This window comes from Mastigoproctus giganteus, chromosome 1 (assembly GCF_048544385.1).
Source record: "Mastigoproctus giganteus isolate SK-2022 chromosome 1, ASM4854438v1, whole genome shotgun sequence".
In the NCBI taxonomy this organism is placed as follows: Eukaryota; Metazoa; Arthropoda; class Arachnida; order Uropygi; family Thelyphonidae; genus Mastigoproctus; species Mastigoproctus giganteus.
In genome coordinates this window covers 234,738,949-234,757,519 of record NC_143575.1, presented here as the reverse complement: position 1 = coordinate 234,757,519, position 18,571 = coordinate 234,738,949, and the positions used below count along the sequence as shown (strand labels likewise).

General features: G+C 35.7%; 1 protein-coding gene across 1 annotated transcript in view; it reads right to left on the bottom strand.

The window, feature by feature from the left end:
- Positions 1 to 3,884: 3,884 nt before the first annotated feature.
- LOC150091651 (sushi, von Willebrand factor type A, EGF and pentraxin domain-containing protein 1-like) overlaps positions 3,885 to 18,571 on the bottom strand; it is a 183,168-nt gene continuing 168,481 nt past the window's right edge. The window contains exons 39-40 of the mRNA XM_090376268.1: positions 15,662 to 15,758; positions 3,885 to 4,078 (exon numbers count right to left, since the gene is read on the bottom strand). Coding sequence (XP_090232394.1) covers positions 4,018 to 4,078; positions 15,662 to 15,758 — 158 coding nt within the window. The 3' untranslated portion in view covers positions 3,885 to 4,017. The remainder of the gene's footprint in view (positions 4,079 to 15,661; positions 15,759 to 18,571) is intronic.

The window sequence follows — 18,571 nt, the reverse complement described above, 5'->3', positions numbered from 1 at the left end:
ATACAAAATGCAGAATGGTGTATTTTTGTCAGTTTTAACATTTTGTTATGGATTATTGTATTTTTGTTAGCTTTTGGAATGTAACCCCCCTTTTTGTACTTTTTCTTAGTCCCGTATAACATGGTTTCGCACAACACAACATTTTATAGGAACCCAACTACCATGTTATACGAGGCTTTCTTGTAGTTTAATTAAAATATAATTTTTGCATTTATATAATTATGATTTTCTCCATGGTGTGTTATATGAACATAATTAATTTCTGGGAATATTTTTCTTTCTCTTATACTCTAAGAAATTGAATAAGGAATTCAACACTCCCAAAAGATAAAAGTTAATTTTCATTGCTGAAACTTTTTTTTTTTGCCTCAGTTGCTCTTTAAGTTATAGTCATTGTACTAATTCTGTATGGTGTGAGATAGTTGAAAACAAAGGTATAATGCGAGTAGGAGTAATCTACAGACCAGGTGATTGTGAAGATTATGACAAAAGCCTCTACATGCAAATGGAATGGGCAAGTAAGCGTCAATGTCTTATTATGGGTGATTTCAATTTGCTTCTAATTGATTGGAGTAAATGGGAAGGAAACTTGACATGGGGAACAAAATTTTTAAATCAACTAGATGACTGTTATTTGTATCAACATGTCAGGGAAAGTACTAGAGAAAAGAATATCCTAGACCTCATCATCACACATGAATCAGATGACATAACAGGGCTGACAGTAGAGGAACCAGTAGCAGGAAGTGATCACGGAGTTCTACGGTGGATGATGACGAGAGAGGTAGCAGAAGTAAAAGGCAAAGGAATGGGTTTTAATTTCAGAAAAGGAAATTACGATGCCTTAAGGTACTGCATGGCCTCTATTAACTGGGTAGATATCGTGCAGAGAATGAATACAATTGAACTGTGGTACGCTTTTAAAACATTAATCACAGATGCCTTGAATGCGTATATACCATTAAAAAAAAATACTCCACGAGAAGGGTTCCAAGTTGGATGAATAGTGAAGTTGCCGCATTACTTGAGCAGAAAAAGGTGGCATGGAAAGGTTACAGAGCAATAAAAAGTACTGAAGCCTATAACAGCTACAAGGTGATCTGTAATAGAGCCACAGAAAAGGTTCAACAGGCAAAGGCAGTTTATGAGAAATCACTAGCAAACAGAGCAAAGAGGGGGATAAAGAATTCTTCACATATATAAATGCCAAGAAGAGCAGGACAAACCAGATCGGACCTTTACGTAAGGGAAAGGGGATAGTAATAAATACACCAGCTGCCCTTGCAGATGAACTCAACAGTTATTTTGCATCGATATTTACAAATGAAAAGCCTTTTGTGGCAATGGGAAATTGTGGGAGCGAAGTTAAAAAATATGTAATTAATGATATTGAAATTTTGCAAGATTATTTAATGAAAAAACTTTCGAGCCTACAGACCAGTAAGGCTCCTGGAGTTGATGGCATATATTTAATCTTAAAGGAGGCGGCAAGCGAGTGCATTGACCCATTGGGGCTAATTATGCGAGCATCACTAGACTCTGGGGAGATTCCCTTGGATTGGAAAAGTGCAAATGTATCTCCCATACATAAGGGTGGCTCTAAAAGTGAAGTTGGAAATTATTGACCTGTCAGTCTGACTTCAGTAGTAGGGAAAATCATGGAGGCAATGATCAAGGGCGGAATTCAGGATCATTTGGATCGAATTGAAATTCTCAAGGATACTCAGCATGGTTTTGTAAATTAAAGGGAAAATCATGTTTAACAAATCTGGTTCGCTATTTCGAAAGGGTCACTCACGAGCTGGATTTAGGGAATAATTTCAACATTGTTTATTTAGATTTCAGCAAAGCTTTTGACTCAGTCCCACATGAGCGGTTGCTTTATAAGCTGGAACAGGTTGGAATCACTGGGAAAATCCTTAGATGGATAGAAGGATGGCTTCAGGGCAGGAGGCAGAGGGTTGTGATAAATGGCTATTCCTCAGATTGGGTTGATGTAAGAAGTGGGGTTCCCCAAGGATCAGTATTAGGACCACTGTTGTTTTTAATTTTCATAAACAACATTGATGAAGGGATAGAGGCCGTGATGTCTAAATTTGCAGATGATGTTAAAATTGGTAGAGTAGTTAATGATCACTGTCAAGCTGAGCTTCTTCAGAGAGACCGAGATAGACTTCAGGAATGGTCAGAAAAATGGCAGCTATGCTTTAATCCAATAAAGTGTAAGGTATTACACCTGGGAAACAGTAATCCCAAAAAAACTTATTCACTTGGTGGAGTTCAACTAAACCCAGTACTGGAGGAAAGGGACTTGGGTGTTACGATACGGTCAGACATGAAATTCTCTGAGCATTGTAAACAGGTTGCAAGGAAGGCCCATGGTGTCCTATCGATGATCTATCGAACTTTTGCAAGTAGAGATAGGGACGTGATAATCCCATTATATAAGGCTTATGTTAGACCACACTTGGAATACTGTGTTCAAGTATGGAGACCGCACCTAAAGAAAGACATTGAGCTTCTTGAAAGGGTGCAAAGAAGGGTAACTCGCCTGGTGAGATCGGCAAAAGGACGTCCTTATGAAGAAAGACTTCAAATATGTGAGTTGCAGAGTTTGGAAACTAGCCTTAGAGGAGATTTGATTGAGGTGTTTAAGGCTCTGAGAGGCATCAGTAAAATGAATGAGGATGAAATTTTCAAGATTATAAATGATGCTGGAACTAGGGGACATAAATTCAAGTTACGGGGGGAAATGTTTAGATTGGACTGCAGGAAGTTTTATTTTAGCCATCGCGTTATAAATTACTGGAATAAGTTGCCTTCATGGGTGGTAGAGGCCGACAGTTTGGGGAAATTCAAAGGTCATCTGGATAGTACTTTCGGGTAAGGGAAGCACATAGGATGATAGGTTTAATTTCCTTTTTATTTATTTTTTATTTTATTTTTTTTATTTATTAATTATTATTATTTAGTTATTTATTTTATTTTATTTATTTATTTTTTTATTTTTTTTTATTATTTTTTTTTGTTTTTATTATTGTTTTGTTTGGATTTTTTTTTTTTTTGGCTGGTGCAGCATAAGCCATAGGCTTTCTTGCACCATGCGGCCGTTACTAATACTAATTCACAACCTCACTAAGTGCAAGGAAGTTTTGTGCAAAATGAACCTAGAGTTATGGTTTCATATGCAAGTTGCAGTGAATTTTTATTACCTTATTTCTTTGAAGACATAGTTGAACAGAAACACTTAAAAATTTTGCAAAATGTCTTAGAACTTTATTTTGATTATGTGCCACTTAATTCAGATGAGTTTTCAGTTATTTTTTCCCGTAGGATGGGGCACCAACTCATTTTGCAAAAGCTCTGTGTTAGATGAATCTATGCCCTACAGTGGGCAGGTTGTCATAAAACTCCTAACCAACCATAAAGTGGCCTCTGCAAAGTTTTGATTTAACTCTCTTAAACTTCTGCCTTTGAAGACATTTAAAGTCTGTTTATAAATTTTTTTATAGCAAAAGTGTTTCATTATGAGTATATCTAAGAACTCCAGGAATGCAAGACATCTAATGAACCCCCAACCCTCCAAGATAGAATTCTTGTGTAAAAGCAGGAGTAAGACATGCAAATTACATAATTCATGTCATAATACAATTTGGAGCATCTTGTACAGATTAATAGAATTATAAATTGAATTTTCTTAAGCTGCCAATGAGTATGTACTATCATATAAGATTTCATAACATATTCAAGAATTTGTTTAAAATAATTTATTTACAACTTCCCAAAAGCTTTGAACAAGTTTTAATGTGCGACAGTATTTGAAAACGTTCTCATTAAAAGATTTTTGTTACACCACATGTACACCAATTATACAGATTTAAATAAAACACTTTTAAGTACTGTTACCTTCTAATGGACCACAAGAAGTAACAGATTGTCATTTAATTTAACAGAATCAATAAATTTATTATGTTGTCAGATCTTCTTGTCACACAAAAACTTTATAGAATGCAGGTTTTACCAAAGGAAACCATCTCGTAAAACATCTGGTTGGGCATGATTATATTCTCTTCTTGTTCTAGCAGAAAAAAAAAATTATATAAAAAGAGAATTAAAAAGAAATTAAAAGTAAGTAAAATAATTATACAGAATAAAAGTAAATATTAAAAAACAGACAAACTTTTGACTTGAAAAGTCAAAAGTTTGTCTGAAAGTTTATACACTCCTGCCTAAAAGTTTTTCCTAAAAGTTTGGAATCAAACTTTTAGGCAGGAGTGTATATTATTTTTGTTCATTTCTTAATTTTCAAAGTTTTTATCAAAATAGGACCAACTTGTTTACCAATTTTTATTAAACTATTTTCTCTTATGTATAAAAATCAAAAAAACTGAAATAATATTTAAAAAATTTCTAGAATATTGGAGAATATTTCTGAAAGGTATCAAGAATTCTGAATATGGTAGAACATTGTAGAAGGTTCCTGAATGTGGTAGAATGCTACAGATGATTCTAGAAAGTGGGAGTATTGTAGAAGATTTTAGAGTGTTTTGCAATAATATAAATTGAGCTGTAACTTATTGAACACTTGTCTTTCAGAATGAGTGTTTGGTGTAAGTTTTGTGTTTCATGATAAACATGGCAAGAAATAAGGAACTGAATGTTGAAAAAAGAAATGCTAGTATAACTCTGTATAAAGTTATTCCATGAGCAGTATTGGCAAAAAACCAGGTGTTTCATTTAAAGGAATACAAACTACCATTTGACAATTCAAGGAGACTGGCAGTTTATAGGACAAACCAAAATCAAGATGTAACAATGGAAGCACAAGATAAGATCATAATACTGATGTTCAGGAACTTTCTAGCAACTTAACAACAGGAGATCCCCTCCTGTTGAAAATTTTGGCGTGGTCACCCCAACTCCTGACTTAAACCCAATAGAGCTTTTTATGGGATCATCTAAACCAGTGGTGTCCAGCCTTTTCCTGTACAGAGGCCATATTAAAAGTTAGATTTATTTCGCAAGCTGCACTGAGTGATTTGAGAAAAATTGTGTTTAATTTTCCATATCTTATGTGTAAAAAGAAGTTTCTATTTTCATAATTTTTTTTATTTTCAAGCTGTATATAAAAAATGCAAATTCCCAACACTTTTATGTGCAACAAATCTGTCAGTGATTTATTTTTCAGATTTTATAAAAATTATAAAAATATGACTTTTTTTTTAAAAAGTACCTTACTTTTGCTTTTAAATGATTACTTTAGAAAATTTAAAACCTGAAAAGGATCACGGCTTTTCAATGTTAAGGTGAATAAATAAATATAATGATACACCTAAAATTGAAAATATTCAAAACATTTATTAAGTACAATACACAATAACATTTACTGACCAAACCTTAACATTTAATGAGAAAATTTTGCTTGATAATTTAAAATGCTGTTTTAGTTCACTTTCCGCACAGGCCATATAAAAATTATTCTCAGGCTGTAGGTTGGACACCACTGATTGAGACTGCCAAGTCGCGAACTCTGTCCATCTTCACAAAATTTATGAGAAACCTTGCGGATCGCTTGGAATAATGTTAGTAAAGACACTTATAAAATTAATCACCAGAATGCCACATCTGTGTAAGGCAGAGAAAAAAAAATCTCATGGAGGATATTTTGATTAAAAATCAATATAGTTGTTAATATTAATCATATCAATATTTTTTTCCTGTAAATTTTTTCCAAATGCTTAATAAAAAATCTTAAAATGCTTTGTAATGTGTTGTTTTTTTTATATTAAACCTTACATTGTCATTGTTAATTTCAAAAAAATTAAAACTGGTCATACACTGTGATTCCAAACTTTTAGCCATTAGTGTACCTTCTTAAAAATTCTGTGCTATTTGCATTAGTTTGCTATCTCATATCGCCCTGTAAGTTTTTAATTAAAATTGTAAATTGATGGACATATTTCCATCCTACATATGGAAGCAAACATTTATGATGCAAGTGCAAAAGCAGCACAAGCAAAGAAGCTTGCGTGTTGCTTTGGCATAGCAGCACAAGAAAGGAAGTAAGCTTGCACTGCTGTAAAATTTTTAGACATTTGCAAATGTGTAGAGCACTTGTAAGTTCAGCCTGTCCATCTTCTCATAAATGACTCAATTTACAGTAAACAGACTTTTATTATCCAATCAGTTATATCCAATTGGGGGTATATATTATTATGATAGTACAAATTATATAATCAAGCAGATCTATCCAGATTATTACCCTCAGCCATAGTCAGAGTAAGCCTCTTGCCTTCTACTTGTTTCACACCAATTCACCCTTCTCTTGCTCTGCCTCTGGGCCTCCTGTTATCATTAATTTTACTTTGAATATCAGTTTAGCTAATTCCATCCTACATACTCATCTTAAGTTTGCTTCCCTTATACCTCTGACTGGATATTTTTTACTCCAAGGTTTTTTCTGTTTCTTCATTTGTGATATAGTCTTGCCAACGCTTTAATTTGTTAGTTCCATTTATTTTTCTTTGAACTTTTTATTTATGAAGATTCAAATGTTTGATAATTCTTTTATTTCTTACCCAGCACTCAGCACCGTAGGTTAAAAGATGCTTAAAAATTGTTATAAACACAAATTTTTAAAGCTAATTTTTTCTTTTTACTAATTTTTATTTTGCTTCAAATGAATTTAACTGATTTAACACTTCCTGCTTTACTTATTCTAATGTTTATTTTCACACGTAATTGTTCATTTTCATTAAAGACCATTCCTACCTACACGATATTACTAATCTGTACCAATTTTTGGTTTAGTCTATACTCTTAAATTTTCTTTCTCTCTGCCAACTTTCATAATTTTGTATTTGTGTAACTAATATTCATGTCAGAATGTACAGAAACTATACCTATTTTATCCACAGGTTCTCGAAGATCTTTCATACTATTTAGCATCACAGTATCATTCCTTTTTATAATTCGCTGTAATAAATCAAATATTTGATCTTGACATTCTCAAGACTACGTTCAACAATAATTCTTCAGAATATATGTTTAGACTCTACTTGGTATGCTAAAAAGCAAAATTCATCTGTAATTTAATAAACTTCCATCTGGTGTTGCTGAAATGATTAGTTTGATTTAAAGAATAATTAGACAAATTAGAAGAGATGAACAGGTGATATGTAAACTGTTTTTTCTTTTTTTTTGGCTGATGCTATATAACTTTGCTTTCTTGGATCATTTCCCACTTCTAATACTAATTCCATTGTAATTTCCATATTAAGCTTTATTTCCCTTTTTATATATTAGCACAGCCTTTGGGAAATAATGAAAGAATATTAGAATTTCCCAAAAATAATAAACCTACCCAGGACTTACACTAGAAATAGAGGTATCATTCAGGACATCACCTTAACTCCCCTTGTAGTTCATACAGGTTTAAGACAGATATCATTGATATTGCACTTGAAAAGTTGGTTATACAAAGTCTGCAAACCACCTTTACAAAACTAAAACATGTGTGAATAGGATACATGATACAAACCTGAAATCATTTCCAGGTGATAGAGGATATCTTCATGTTTTTATTTACCAACCAGAAAATGTGTGCACCACAAGTAGGTATCAGCATAATTTTGAAACTAATTGTGCCAGAATTTACCCACACTGAGAAGGCGCACTGCATACTTTGGTTCAAAGAGCTGCAGTCTGCCACCACTATTATGTGAAAATTTCAAACACTGTTTGAAAAGAAACTACCAAGTAGACCTACAGTTCTGCAACAATATGGAAAATTCATAAAGGATGCCTGTTTATGCAAAAAAACAAAAGTCATTGAGGGCACAGTGGAACTGGTTCAAGCAAATTTTATGCAAGACCCAGGCCAATTATGAGCTTAAAATATCAAGGCCACAGTGTATAACACGTTATGACACTGTCTAAGGATGAAACCACACAAGTTACAACTTGTACATCCTCTTGGTTTTGTCATTTGACAAGACCAAGAGGATGGAATTTTGTTACTAAATTCTGCAATGATTACAGTTTTGTGATTATTCTGCCATCTACTACAATGTCCCATATTTTCTGGTTGGTGAATAAAAACCTGAAGTATCCTCTATCACCTGGAAGTGGTTTCAGGTTTGCATTATGTATCCTGTTCACACAATAATATTTTAGTTTTGTAAAGGAGGTTTGTAGATACCCTGTTATTTGGCAAATATTTTGCAAATGGGCATAATATATATAAAAAAAAAAAGCTGCAAGGAATATCTTGGCTATACAAATGATTTAATTCTCAGAAAAAAAAGAGAGGAATTGGAATCTCTCAGTAGTTGTAAGTATTCAACCAAATAGTTGAAAATGCTGAGAGAACTGACCTATGAAGGAGAAAAAATGGAATACTTGAAAATTAGTAGAAGAAACAACAAAGCAAATAATGGGAAGATACAGGTTCAAAACTGGAGAGATTCAAATACCTTGCACTAATATTGGTAACAACAACAAAATTCCAACAGAGATTCAGATCAAACTACCTATCTTAAAATTCAGCTAACATCTATAAATGCAAAAATTAAATTATACACAACCATGTTCAGACCTTTTTTAATTACCATTCAGAAACCCAGGACAACAGTTCTTGAAGAGGAAAAGATGTCTAAAATCTTTGAAAATAAGATACTAAAAAAAAATTTTTGCACCAGTATTTGGTACTCAACATGATGTCTTCAGAATCAGAAAAAATAGAGAAGTGAAGTGTACCAAAAATCTCAATAACAAACCATCTCAAAAGTAAAAGACTCAAGTGGGTTAGCTATGTAACCCACATGCCAAGAAGCTGAATACCAAAGAGAACCTTCATTAGAAACCAGGAGAAAGAGAAAACCTGGGACAGGCCCTGGATGAAATACAAAGGTAGTGCAAGGAATGGTGTAGAAATGTGAAAAAAATTGTACACTGGAAAGACAAAGGAACAATACAAAAAGATTGGAATCACAGACTGGAGATATGGTAGAAGGTACAGAGGAATAGAAAAGTATTGGGAAGGTAGCAAAAGGTCTCTGAGGTCCATATATGCTAAAACAAACCTCCATCTTTCAGTTTCTGTATAATTTGATATTTTCCATGACATTTCTACTTTGATAATGGAGATAAATTGAAAAGTCCCACAATTTTAATCTTTTCCTCTTCTTCAGTGATGTCTTCAATTCCATTATTTAGCAATTTAGACTATTTACCCCATTCTTTAAAAATATCCTTCCCTTCTATTTCAGATTTACTTATTTTCAAGTACTTACTACCTTAATTATTGTTTATGCCCTTGTTCTCAGATTTTTAATTAAAAAATATTTTTCTATCCTCTCAAAACTTGTTTTCCATGTCTCTTCCAAAATCCTCTATAACACTTTGTGCCTTATAGTTGTTCAAGATCTTTTTCTATAATGATATAATCAAGTATGCTTTCCTTGTTTTGTTATGCTTTCTCTATGTAAACTTTTTGCTATCTTTATGCTAGAATAATGTAATTAAGAGTGCACGGCTTGTGTAAAATTCTAGTAGGTAGCCTTTTATCATTATTGTTAGTTTACCTTTCTCTCCAAATTTTCCAAAAATATCTCTTCTTTCTGTGTTATTTTCTACTGCTCTTTCTAATATTAACCCTTTCATTCATAAGTTGCTGAGCATATGTGGTCTTATGGTAGTGAGGTTAATGGGTCTACAGACTGAATTTTTTTAAAAAATTATAAAAATGAAAATTTTTTATCTGAATGCAAAATTATATGTGGGACCAGCACATTCTGTCCCAGGCAGAATGCATTGGTCCCACAGGAGCTAGCTGTTGTCGGTGACTCTATTGGCAGAGAAATGTGAAATATATTGTGCAAACGGAATAGGTTGAATAGGACTTTGGTATGTCTACCAGGGGCAAAGTTGATGATGTTGTAGAGAAGATATCTTTTAAGGGCACAAAAGATGATATTGTTGAACACATTGGCACTAATGAAATTAAGAGTAGGATATCTTCGGACTTACTTAACAAGTACAGATCAACGTTGAAAAATAGTCTCGAGTTGGGGTTAAATTTGAATGTGTCTAAAATTCTACCCAGACACGATAAGAGGGAGTATATGAAGAGAGAATCAATTGGTCCTGGAGAGATTGTGCAAGGCTTATCAGAAAAAACTTTTCACAGTATGGTCTGCTTGTTAACAGGAGAAACTGCTTTTACAGGAATGGGATACACTTAAATAGAAAGGGAGCAAAAATGTTTGCTGATGCTAGCGAGGCAGTATTAGGTGGGTTGGAAAATTGCTAGCTTGTCGGGGGGGGGGAACACAGATTAACAATAACTGCAGGCAGAAATGAAAGTGATTCTTGCATTGCTTCTATAGAAACAAGCAGCAGCCTTGAAAGCAAAGTGCTGTGGATTTCAAGAAATGCTGGGAGTCACCATGAAACAAGTAAATACACGGGCTGTGTTAGGGTAACTAAGAGTAAAAACTGGTGCATGTACACCAATGCTAGAAGTATGGTAAATAAATTTGATTAATTTTAAGTGTTAGTCAAGATATCAAATGCAGACAGGATTTCACAGATGTGGTATTCAAATATAAGAGATGAAGTATTTGAATATGGAGACTATAACGTAATACAGAAAGGACATAAAGGATAGGAGTTCGGAGGGGTTATGCTCTTAATTAAGAAGCACATAAAATATAAGGCAGTGCATCCAGTTGACATTGGTGACTAGTACAATGTTGAGTCAGTTTGGTATGATATAAGCACTGAGAAAGCAAAAATGAGAGTAGGAGTGTGTCATAAGCCTAATGACTGATGAGTACAACAAATAGCTGCACAAAGAAATATAGTAGTCCAGTAAATCAGATGTCTTATAATGGGGGATTTAACTTTCCAGATATTGACTGGAACTTGTGGATTAGTCACTCACAGACTAGCAAGGCTTTTGCGGATTCATTGAATGACTGTTTTCTAAAGCAGCATGTCAGAGAAGCAACCAGAGGAAGTAATACTCTTGATTTGATTATCAGCAGTGATTATTCATGCATTAAAAATCTGCAGATAAAAGAACCACTATGTAGCAGTGATCCAAGTGTACTGATATGGGATTTACTTAAAGATGTAACTATCATCAAAGGTAAAGGGAGGAGTTTTTGCTTTCATAAAAGTGACTACAGTGGTGTCAGACAGTTTTAAATGAGAAGTGTTCAAGGAATTAGTCATAGATGCTACTAGGCTTTTCATACCAACTAAGAAATGCTCTTCAAGCCTAAATGAATGTTAGATGAACTGATGGAACTCATGGCAAAGAAGAAAAATGCATGAGATGTATATAAATTATCGGGTGACAGAAGCATATGGTAGATATAAACTAGTCTAATCAAGTCAAGGCACCTCCGTAGCCAGGTGGGAAGGAGCAGCAGTGTATAGCACACACTTCTTGATTAGACCGGGGTTCGACTCCGTCACCACCAAATACGGAGGATGCGGAAAGGTCAGGGAATGACCACCGCATATCCCGGAGCAATATGGCCTTAGTTGCTAATGCTCCTAAAAACCAAATAACAAACAAACAAACAATCAAGTCACAAGGGAAGTCAGGCAAGCGAAGGCAGATAGCGAGAAATCTTTGGCAAAGGATGCAAAGAAAAACAGCAAAGACTTCTGACTTATGGAAGCACTAGAAGCAAGGGGATGAATCAAATTGGTGCACTCAATATGGTTTGACTGTTGATGATCCTGCTCAGATTGCTGACAAACTGAATGGGTATTGTGCATCTACATTCCCACATGAGGAATTCTGTAGGGAAGGGGATGCTGGAAGTCTATCAAACTCTGATAGGGAGCTAAATGATTTTGTAACAACTAAGAGGAAAGTGGAAGAGAAATTGTCGAAATTAAACATAAAAAAAGAATCTTGGGTGGATGGAATCTATCCAATTATATTAAGGAAGGCAGTGAAAGAAATAAGCAAACATTTAACCATAATTATGAGAGCATCACTGGATTCAGGGGAGGCCAGACCAGAGATGTGCAAATGTATCCCCAATTCACAGAGGGGATGAAAGGGTGACACAAGTAATTACAGACCTATTATTTTTAACTTCTGATCCAGGGAAAATAATGGAGCCACTGGTAAAAGAAGTAATGCAGGATTATCTAGACAAGGTTGCAGTTATACTTCAGATACAATGTGGGTTTGTTAAGGGGAAATTTTGTTTGACTAATTTGATTTGATACTATGATGTCAAAAAAGGAACTGGATGCAAAAAATAATTTTGATATTATATACTTGGAGTTCAGGAAAGCTGTTTATACTGTTGTACATAAAAGACTGATGTACAAATTGGAGCAGTGTGGCATTAAGAGCAAGTTGCTGATATGGGTAAAGGAATGGTTGGGTGGGAGAAGAAGATCAATGGATATTGCTCTTCTTGGACTAATGTTATTAGTGCATCCCCCTGGGTTCATTTCTGGGTCCATTGTTTTCAATATTTATCAATGGTATTGATGAGGGTATATCAGGCTTAATGTCCAAGTTTGCCGATGATACAAAGATTAGCAGGGGAGTTAATAATATTAATCAAGATGAGCTGCTGCAATACGATCTAAGAAATTAAGTCGATGGATTAAGAAATGGTAGTTGAGGTTTAACATTGACAAATGCAGGGTACTGCACATGGGTAGCAGTAACTGCAGAGTAACTTATCAACTGTGTGCTAATACACTAAGGTTAATGGAGAATGAAAAAGACTTGGAGGTAATTGTGCAGTGAGACATGAAATTCTCTCAGCAGTGCAGAAATGCTGCCAGCTCATGGGGTTTTGTCTATGATATATAAAAACTTTGCTAGCAGGGATAAGGAGGTGATTATCCCTTTATATAAAGCCATGGTTAGGCCACATCTTGAGTACTGTATACAGGTTTGGAGGCCTCACTTTAGGAACGATGTAGATCTGCTGGAATGGGTTTAGAAGAGAGAAACCAGATTGGTGAAGGGGACAAAAGGGTGCTCTTACCTAAAAGGCTTCACTTCTGCAAATTGTAGCATTTCAAGGCTAGGCACCTGTGGGGAGATCTGACTGAGGTGTTTAAAGCCTTTAATGGATTAAGTAAGGTAAATGTTAATGGTATTCTTTCACTTGCTGAGACTACACACGAGGGGCATAAATTTAAGTTGAGGAAGGATGGTTGCAGGATAGATGTGAGGAAGTTTGTCTTCAGCCAGCATGGTTGATTGTTGGAATAGGCTTCCATCTATTGTTGTGGAAGTGGATGGGTTGAATAAATTCAAGGTAGAACTAGACAAATTCTTGGTGGGTATGGATGGGTGAACTGTTTTTTTTTTGGCTGATGCTTGCTTTCTTGCATCATTTGCCATTACTACTACTACTACTTTTCACTTTTCTTGCACTGTATCATTCTTTCAGTACAAACTGATTAATAATTATTGTTTAGCAGAATGGCCAGCTATTCTAACATCATAAACAACTTAGTTCTGCTGATTCCACATCTTTACCATTTAAGCTTCTAACTAGTGACCAGACATCCTAGATTATGCAGGACAGTCCCGGATTTCAGTCATTTGCCCCACATAGTAAACTGTCCCGGAAAATGTCCTGGTTTGGACATGTAGCCTCCATACTTAATGGCAAACATAATGCAAATCATTTGTATTATGTTTGTGGGGAACCAATGGTACAATGGAAAGAGTTTTTTTGGTAGTAATTAAGTTGTGGATGTCAACAAAAACACACTGACCATAGAAACGATGAAAGCAATACTACAAGTTAAGTGCAATTTTGCTAATTCTTGTGAAGAATTTTACGAAGAAATAGCAAATGAAGAATTATTAAGAAAAATTTACTCAGCGGAAAAATATTTAATTTCTCTTGTTTTTATTGTTAAAAGAATTATGTATTTTTATTAGTAGTATTATTTCCCAGAAAAAACCTAACCTCTTTTCACTAAACAAAAATGAAAGTTGATTAAAAACATGACCCCTCTAATAAGTGTTTTTTTTTTCCCCTTCTAATTACAACTATTTTTCTCAGTTCATGTCCTTCATGCAACCTTTTGTTTGTCACGTAGTGTAACACGAGGAGTACTGTATACTGAATTTCAGCCTTTCTGTAAAAAAAAAATATATATATACATGTATATATATATAGGCTATATTTGTTTTTTTTTAAAAAGTGTGATTTTTTTATAAGTTTAGTTCAAAGAAGTATATGTATTTAATTCATATTTTGTATGTGAATATTTTTTTATATAAAAAAAATAAATTTAAAAAATTATTTTCTGGGTGGGGGGGGGTTGTGAAATTCCTCTGCTAGATATCCCGCATTGGAATACTAAGAATCTGGTCACTTCTAACATTTATGGTCTCTCTCTCTCATTTCTTCTGTGCACTCGTTCACCATGCATAACCAAAGAAATATGCTATACAACTCCCGCCCTGTGACTACCCACATGTGAATAGCAGCATATAATTTTGATAAGTGCTTCTGGAGTAATATATAAGAATTTTCAAATCCTGAAGGCCATTTTTCTAAAAGGGCATTTTTTTTTTCATGATTAACCATCCCAGGCAATACTTGTTGGTATAGATAACACCCTTTTAGCAAGTGTGTAAGTTCCTGTTAGCATCAACTTTCTGTTCAATATTTATCCATTTGCACATAAGATCACTGCTCTTAGTGAAATGGATTTGTATGAAATATTCTAGAAATATTTGTTAAGCCCTTCTAAATTTGATTAAATCAGGGAAGTAAATCCAATAAAGCATTTTTTAATATGTATCTGCAATCATTTATTTAATTTTTAAACATATCTTGGGTTATATGAACAGATTTTCATTAAATTTTATAACATATCGATATAGAACACTAATAAAAATAATTAAGCAAAACTAATAACAAGAAATTATCAATTTAAGAAAAAAATATTCAAACATCTGAAGTGTATTGCATTGCATATGTTAGCTAATTTTCTTTGTATCCCATACTGCATGTGCTGCCAACCTAGCAACATGTATAGCACAGATGCTCCATACATGTGTTTATTGCCATTATGATTTTTGATAATGTAATGTTTCATTTCATTTTTTTTTTTTTTTTTTGCAGTCACTTTCTCTTGCTTCGTATATGTCGCAAAGCAAAACTTATATTATGTGAAACTGATTCTTTGTGTGGACAGTGAGTGTGTTATTTATTTGTTTATTTACCTGCCCCTAAGGTGCCTCCATAGCCAGGTGGGAAGGAGCAGCAGTGCGTAGCACATGCTTCTTGATTAGACCGGGGTTCGAGCCCGTCACCACCAAATACGGAGGATGCGGAAAGGTCAGGGAATGACCATTGCATATCCTGGAGCAATATGGCCTTAGTTGCTAATGCTCCTAAAAAAAAAAAAAAAAAAAAAAAAAAAAAAAAACCTGCCCCCTACATCATGCTTTTCTAGGAACTAATCAGATAAAATAGATAATCCTGTATTTTGTCTACTTATTCTCATTAAGTAGGAATAATTGAAATGTTTACGTCATTTCAGCAGGCTTCTCTAGTTGCGTACAGAAGCCATGTGAGGGTACAGAAGTATACACTTTTAAGTGACTGTGTTTCAAACCCATGTTTACAGAAAATTTATTTACCTGTATTCACAACTCCTCCCGCTGTAACCTGTTGGACATCGACATTCATTAGGACCAGTGCATCGCCCTCCATTCTGACATTTTGGATCACATATTACTGAAATAATAAAGCAGAATAGGTGTCAAGAACATTAAGCTATACATTTAATTTTGCTTCTCATACTGAATATATTGAATGAATATGCAAATGACTGCATGGAACATCAGTGCATGTAATCAAACATTACCTAATTTTAATAGATTTTTACATTTTCTCTATATAAACACATACACATGTGTACACACGCAGCCTTTTACATTGATGCAACAGAAGAAATATGTTGAAATCGGGGAATTAAATTTCATGGTGTACATGTAAACCTCACTGCTTTAAACATCGACATGATCAACAGCCCAAAACCTGACATTAAGATGAGCAAAATATGTGATATAGTTTATTTCCAAAAAAAAAAAGACACAGTATTGGTGTGTGAGAATCTGGGCCTATAAGAGAACCACAGAAACAACAATACTTAGAATTTATAAAAACACCATTGGAAATGTTAATGAGATCATTATTAGACTCCAGGAAGATCCCCTTGAACTAAAGAAGTGCTAATGTTTCCCCAATACACAAAGGCAGTGCTGAAGGGGAGTTGGGTAACTATAAGTCAATGAGTTTGTGTTATCTGTGGTAGGGAAGATCATGGAATCTGTGCATTTAAGGATGCAACTCAAGACGATTCAGGTTAATTACTATGATGTAGCCATTAAACATTTGGAAGCAAGTAACAATTTTGACATTATACACCAACGAGCCAAAACATTATGACCAGCAAGTCGTTATGCAAATCGAAGCAACTGCAGGTGAACTACGGTGCATGCACGGGTTGGGACACAGTATAAAAAACACCTGATACTGAGCTCTGTTAATCAGTGTTGCTCTTGTTCTTCAGATGGGAAAGGCAGCGGACTTAAGCAAGTCTGACAAAGGCCAAATTGTAATGGCCAGACGACTGGGTGAGAGCAGATCTGAAACAGCACGGCTGGCGGGGTGCTCATGGTCAGCTGTGGTTAGTACCTACCGAAAGTGGTCCGAGAAGGGGAAACCCACGAACCGCCGGTGAGGTGTTGGAAGACCATGGCTCATCAATGCTCGAGGTGAACAAAAGCTCTCCCAGATGGTACGTGGCAACAGAAGGGCAATAGTGGCATAACTCGCTGGTAATTGGAATGCTGGTGACTGGAGTAATGGGTCACAACACACAGTACATCGAACCCTGCTGAAAATGGGGCTGCATAGCCACAGGCCGTTCCAAATGCCCATGCTAACTACGGTCCACTGGCAACAGCACCTACAATGGCCACATGAGCATCGAAACTGGACCTTGAGTGATTGGAAGACTTGTCTGGTCTGATGAATCACATTTCCTGTTGCACCATGTGGACGGCTGGGTATATGTGCATCGTTTATCTGGGGAAGTGATGGCACCTGGATGCACCATGGGATGAAAATAAGCTGGTGGCAGCGGTGTCATGCTTTGGGCAATGTTCTGCTGGGATACCCTGGGTCCAGTCATCCATATGCTGAGCACTCTGACGTCTACCATTGCCTACAATGGCCACACGAGCATCGAAACTGGACCTTGAGTGATTAGAAGAAGGTCTGGTCCGACGAATCACATTTCCTGTTGTACCATGTGGGCGGTCAGGTATGTATGCATTGTTTACCTAGGGAAGTGATGGCACCTGGATGCACTGTGGGACAAAAATAAGCTGATGGCGGCGGTGTCATGCTTTGGGCAGTGTTCTGCTGGGGGATACCCTGGGTCCAGTCATCCATGTGCCAAGCACTCTGACAGCTACCACCTACCAAAACATCATTGCTGACCAAGTACACCCTTTCGTGGCAACGGTCTTCCCCTCTGGCAGTGCCATCTTTCAGCAGGATAATGCACCATGCCACACCGCCCGGATTGTTTGAGACTAGTTTGCAGAATATGAGGAAGACTTCCAGGTATTGCCCTGTCCTCCAAATTCCCCAGACATCAATCCCATCGAGCATCTGTGGTTTGTGTTGGAACAGCAACTCCAATCTGCACCGTCTCAACCATGGACTTTACAGGAGTTAAAGGATTTGGTGATTACGTGTTGGTACCAGATACCACAAGACACATTTAGAAATTTTGTAGCATTCATGCCTCACTAGGTATGAACTGTTTGGCTGCACGTGGAGGTTATTGTTATTGTTATTTTGGTTTTTAGGAGCATTAGCAACTAAGGCCATATTGCTCCGGGATGTGCGGTGGTCATTCCCTGACCTTTCCGCATCCTCCGTATTTGGTGGTGACGGGCTCGAACCCCGGTCTAATCAAGAAGCATGTGCTATGCACTGTTGCTTCTTCCCACCTGGCTACGGATGTGCCATGCACGTGGAGGACCAACATCATATTAGGTAGGTGGTCATAATATTTTGGCTCATCAGCCAAAACATATACCTAGGCTTTATTAAAGCTTTTTATACCATCCTCATGAAAGGCTGCTGTATAAACTATAAAAATTAGGATGGATAACTGGTAAGATCCTATGCTAGATTGTGGGCTGGCTAAAAGATAAGAGGGGTGTCATAAATGGTGTGGAGTTCAAAGTTTGGTAACTAGCCATCTTAAGGGGAGATATGATTGGTGTGTATAAATTGCTGGAGGGGGTGAATAAAATGAATGAATAAGGGCTGTTCTCCTTTGTTTGTGAGTCACAAACCGTGGGAGTGGGCAAAAATATAAAATCTCATGCAGTTTACCTATGGGCAATGGGTTGTCAAACAGTGGACTAATTTGTCTCCCAGTCTGTAGAGGCAGTGAGTTTGGCACATCTTAATAATGACACATCATAATAATGTCTGATAATGACACATCATTCTTTCTACTACAA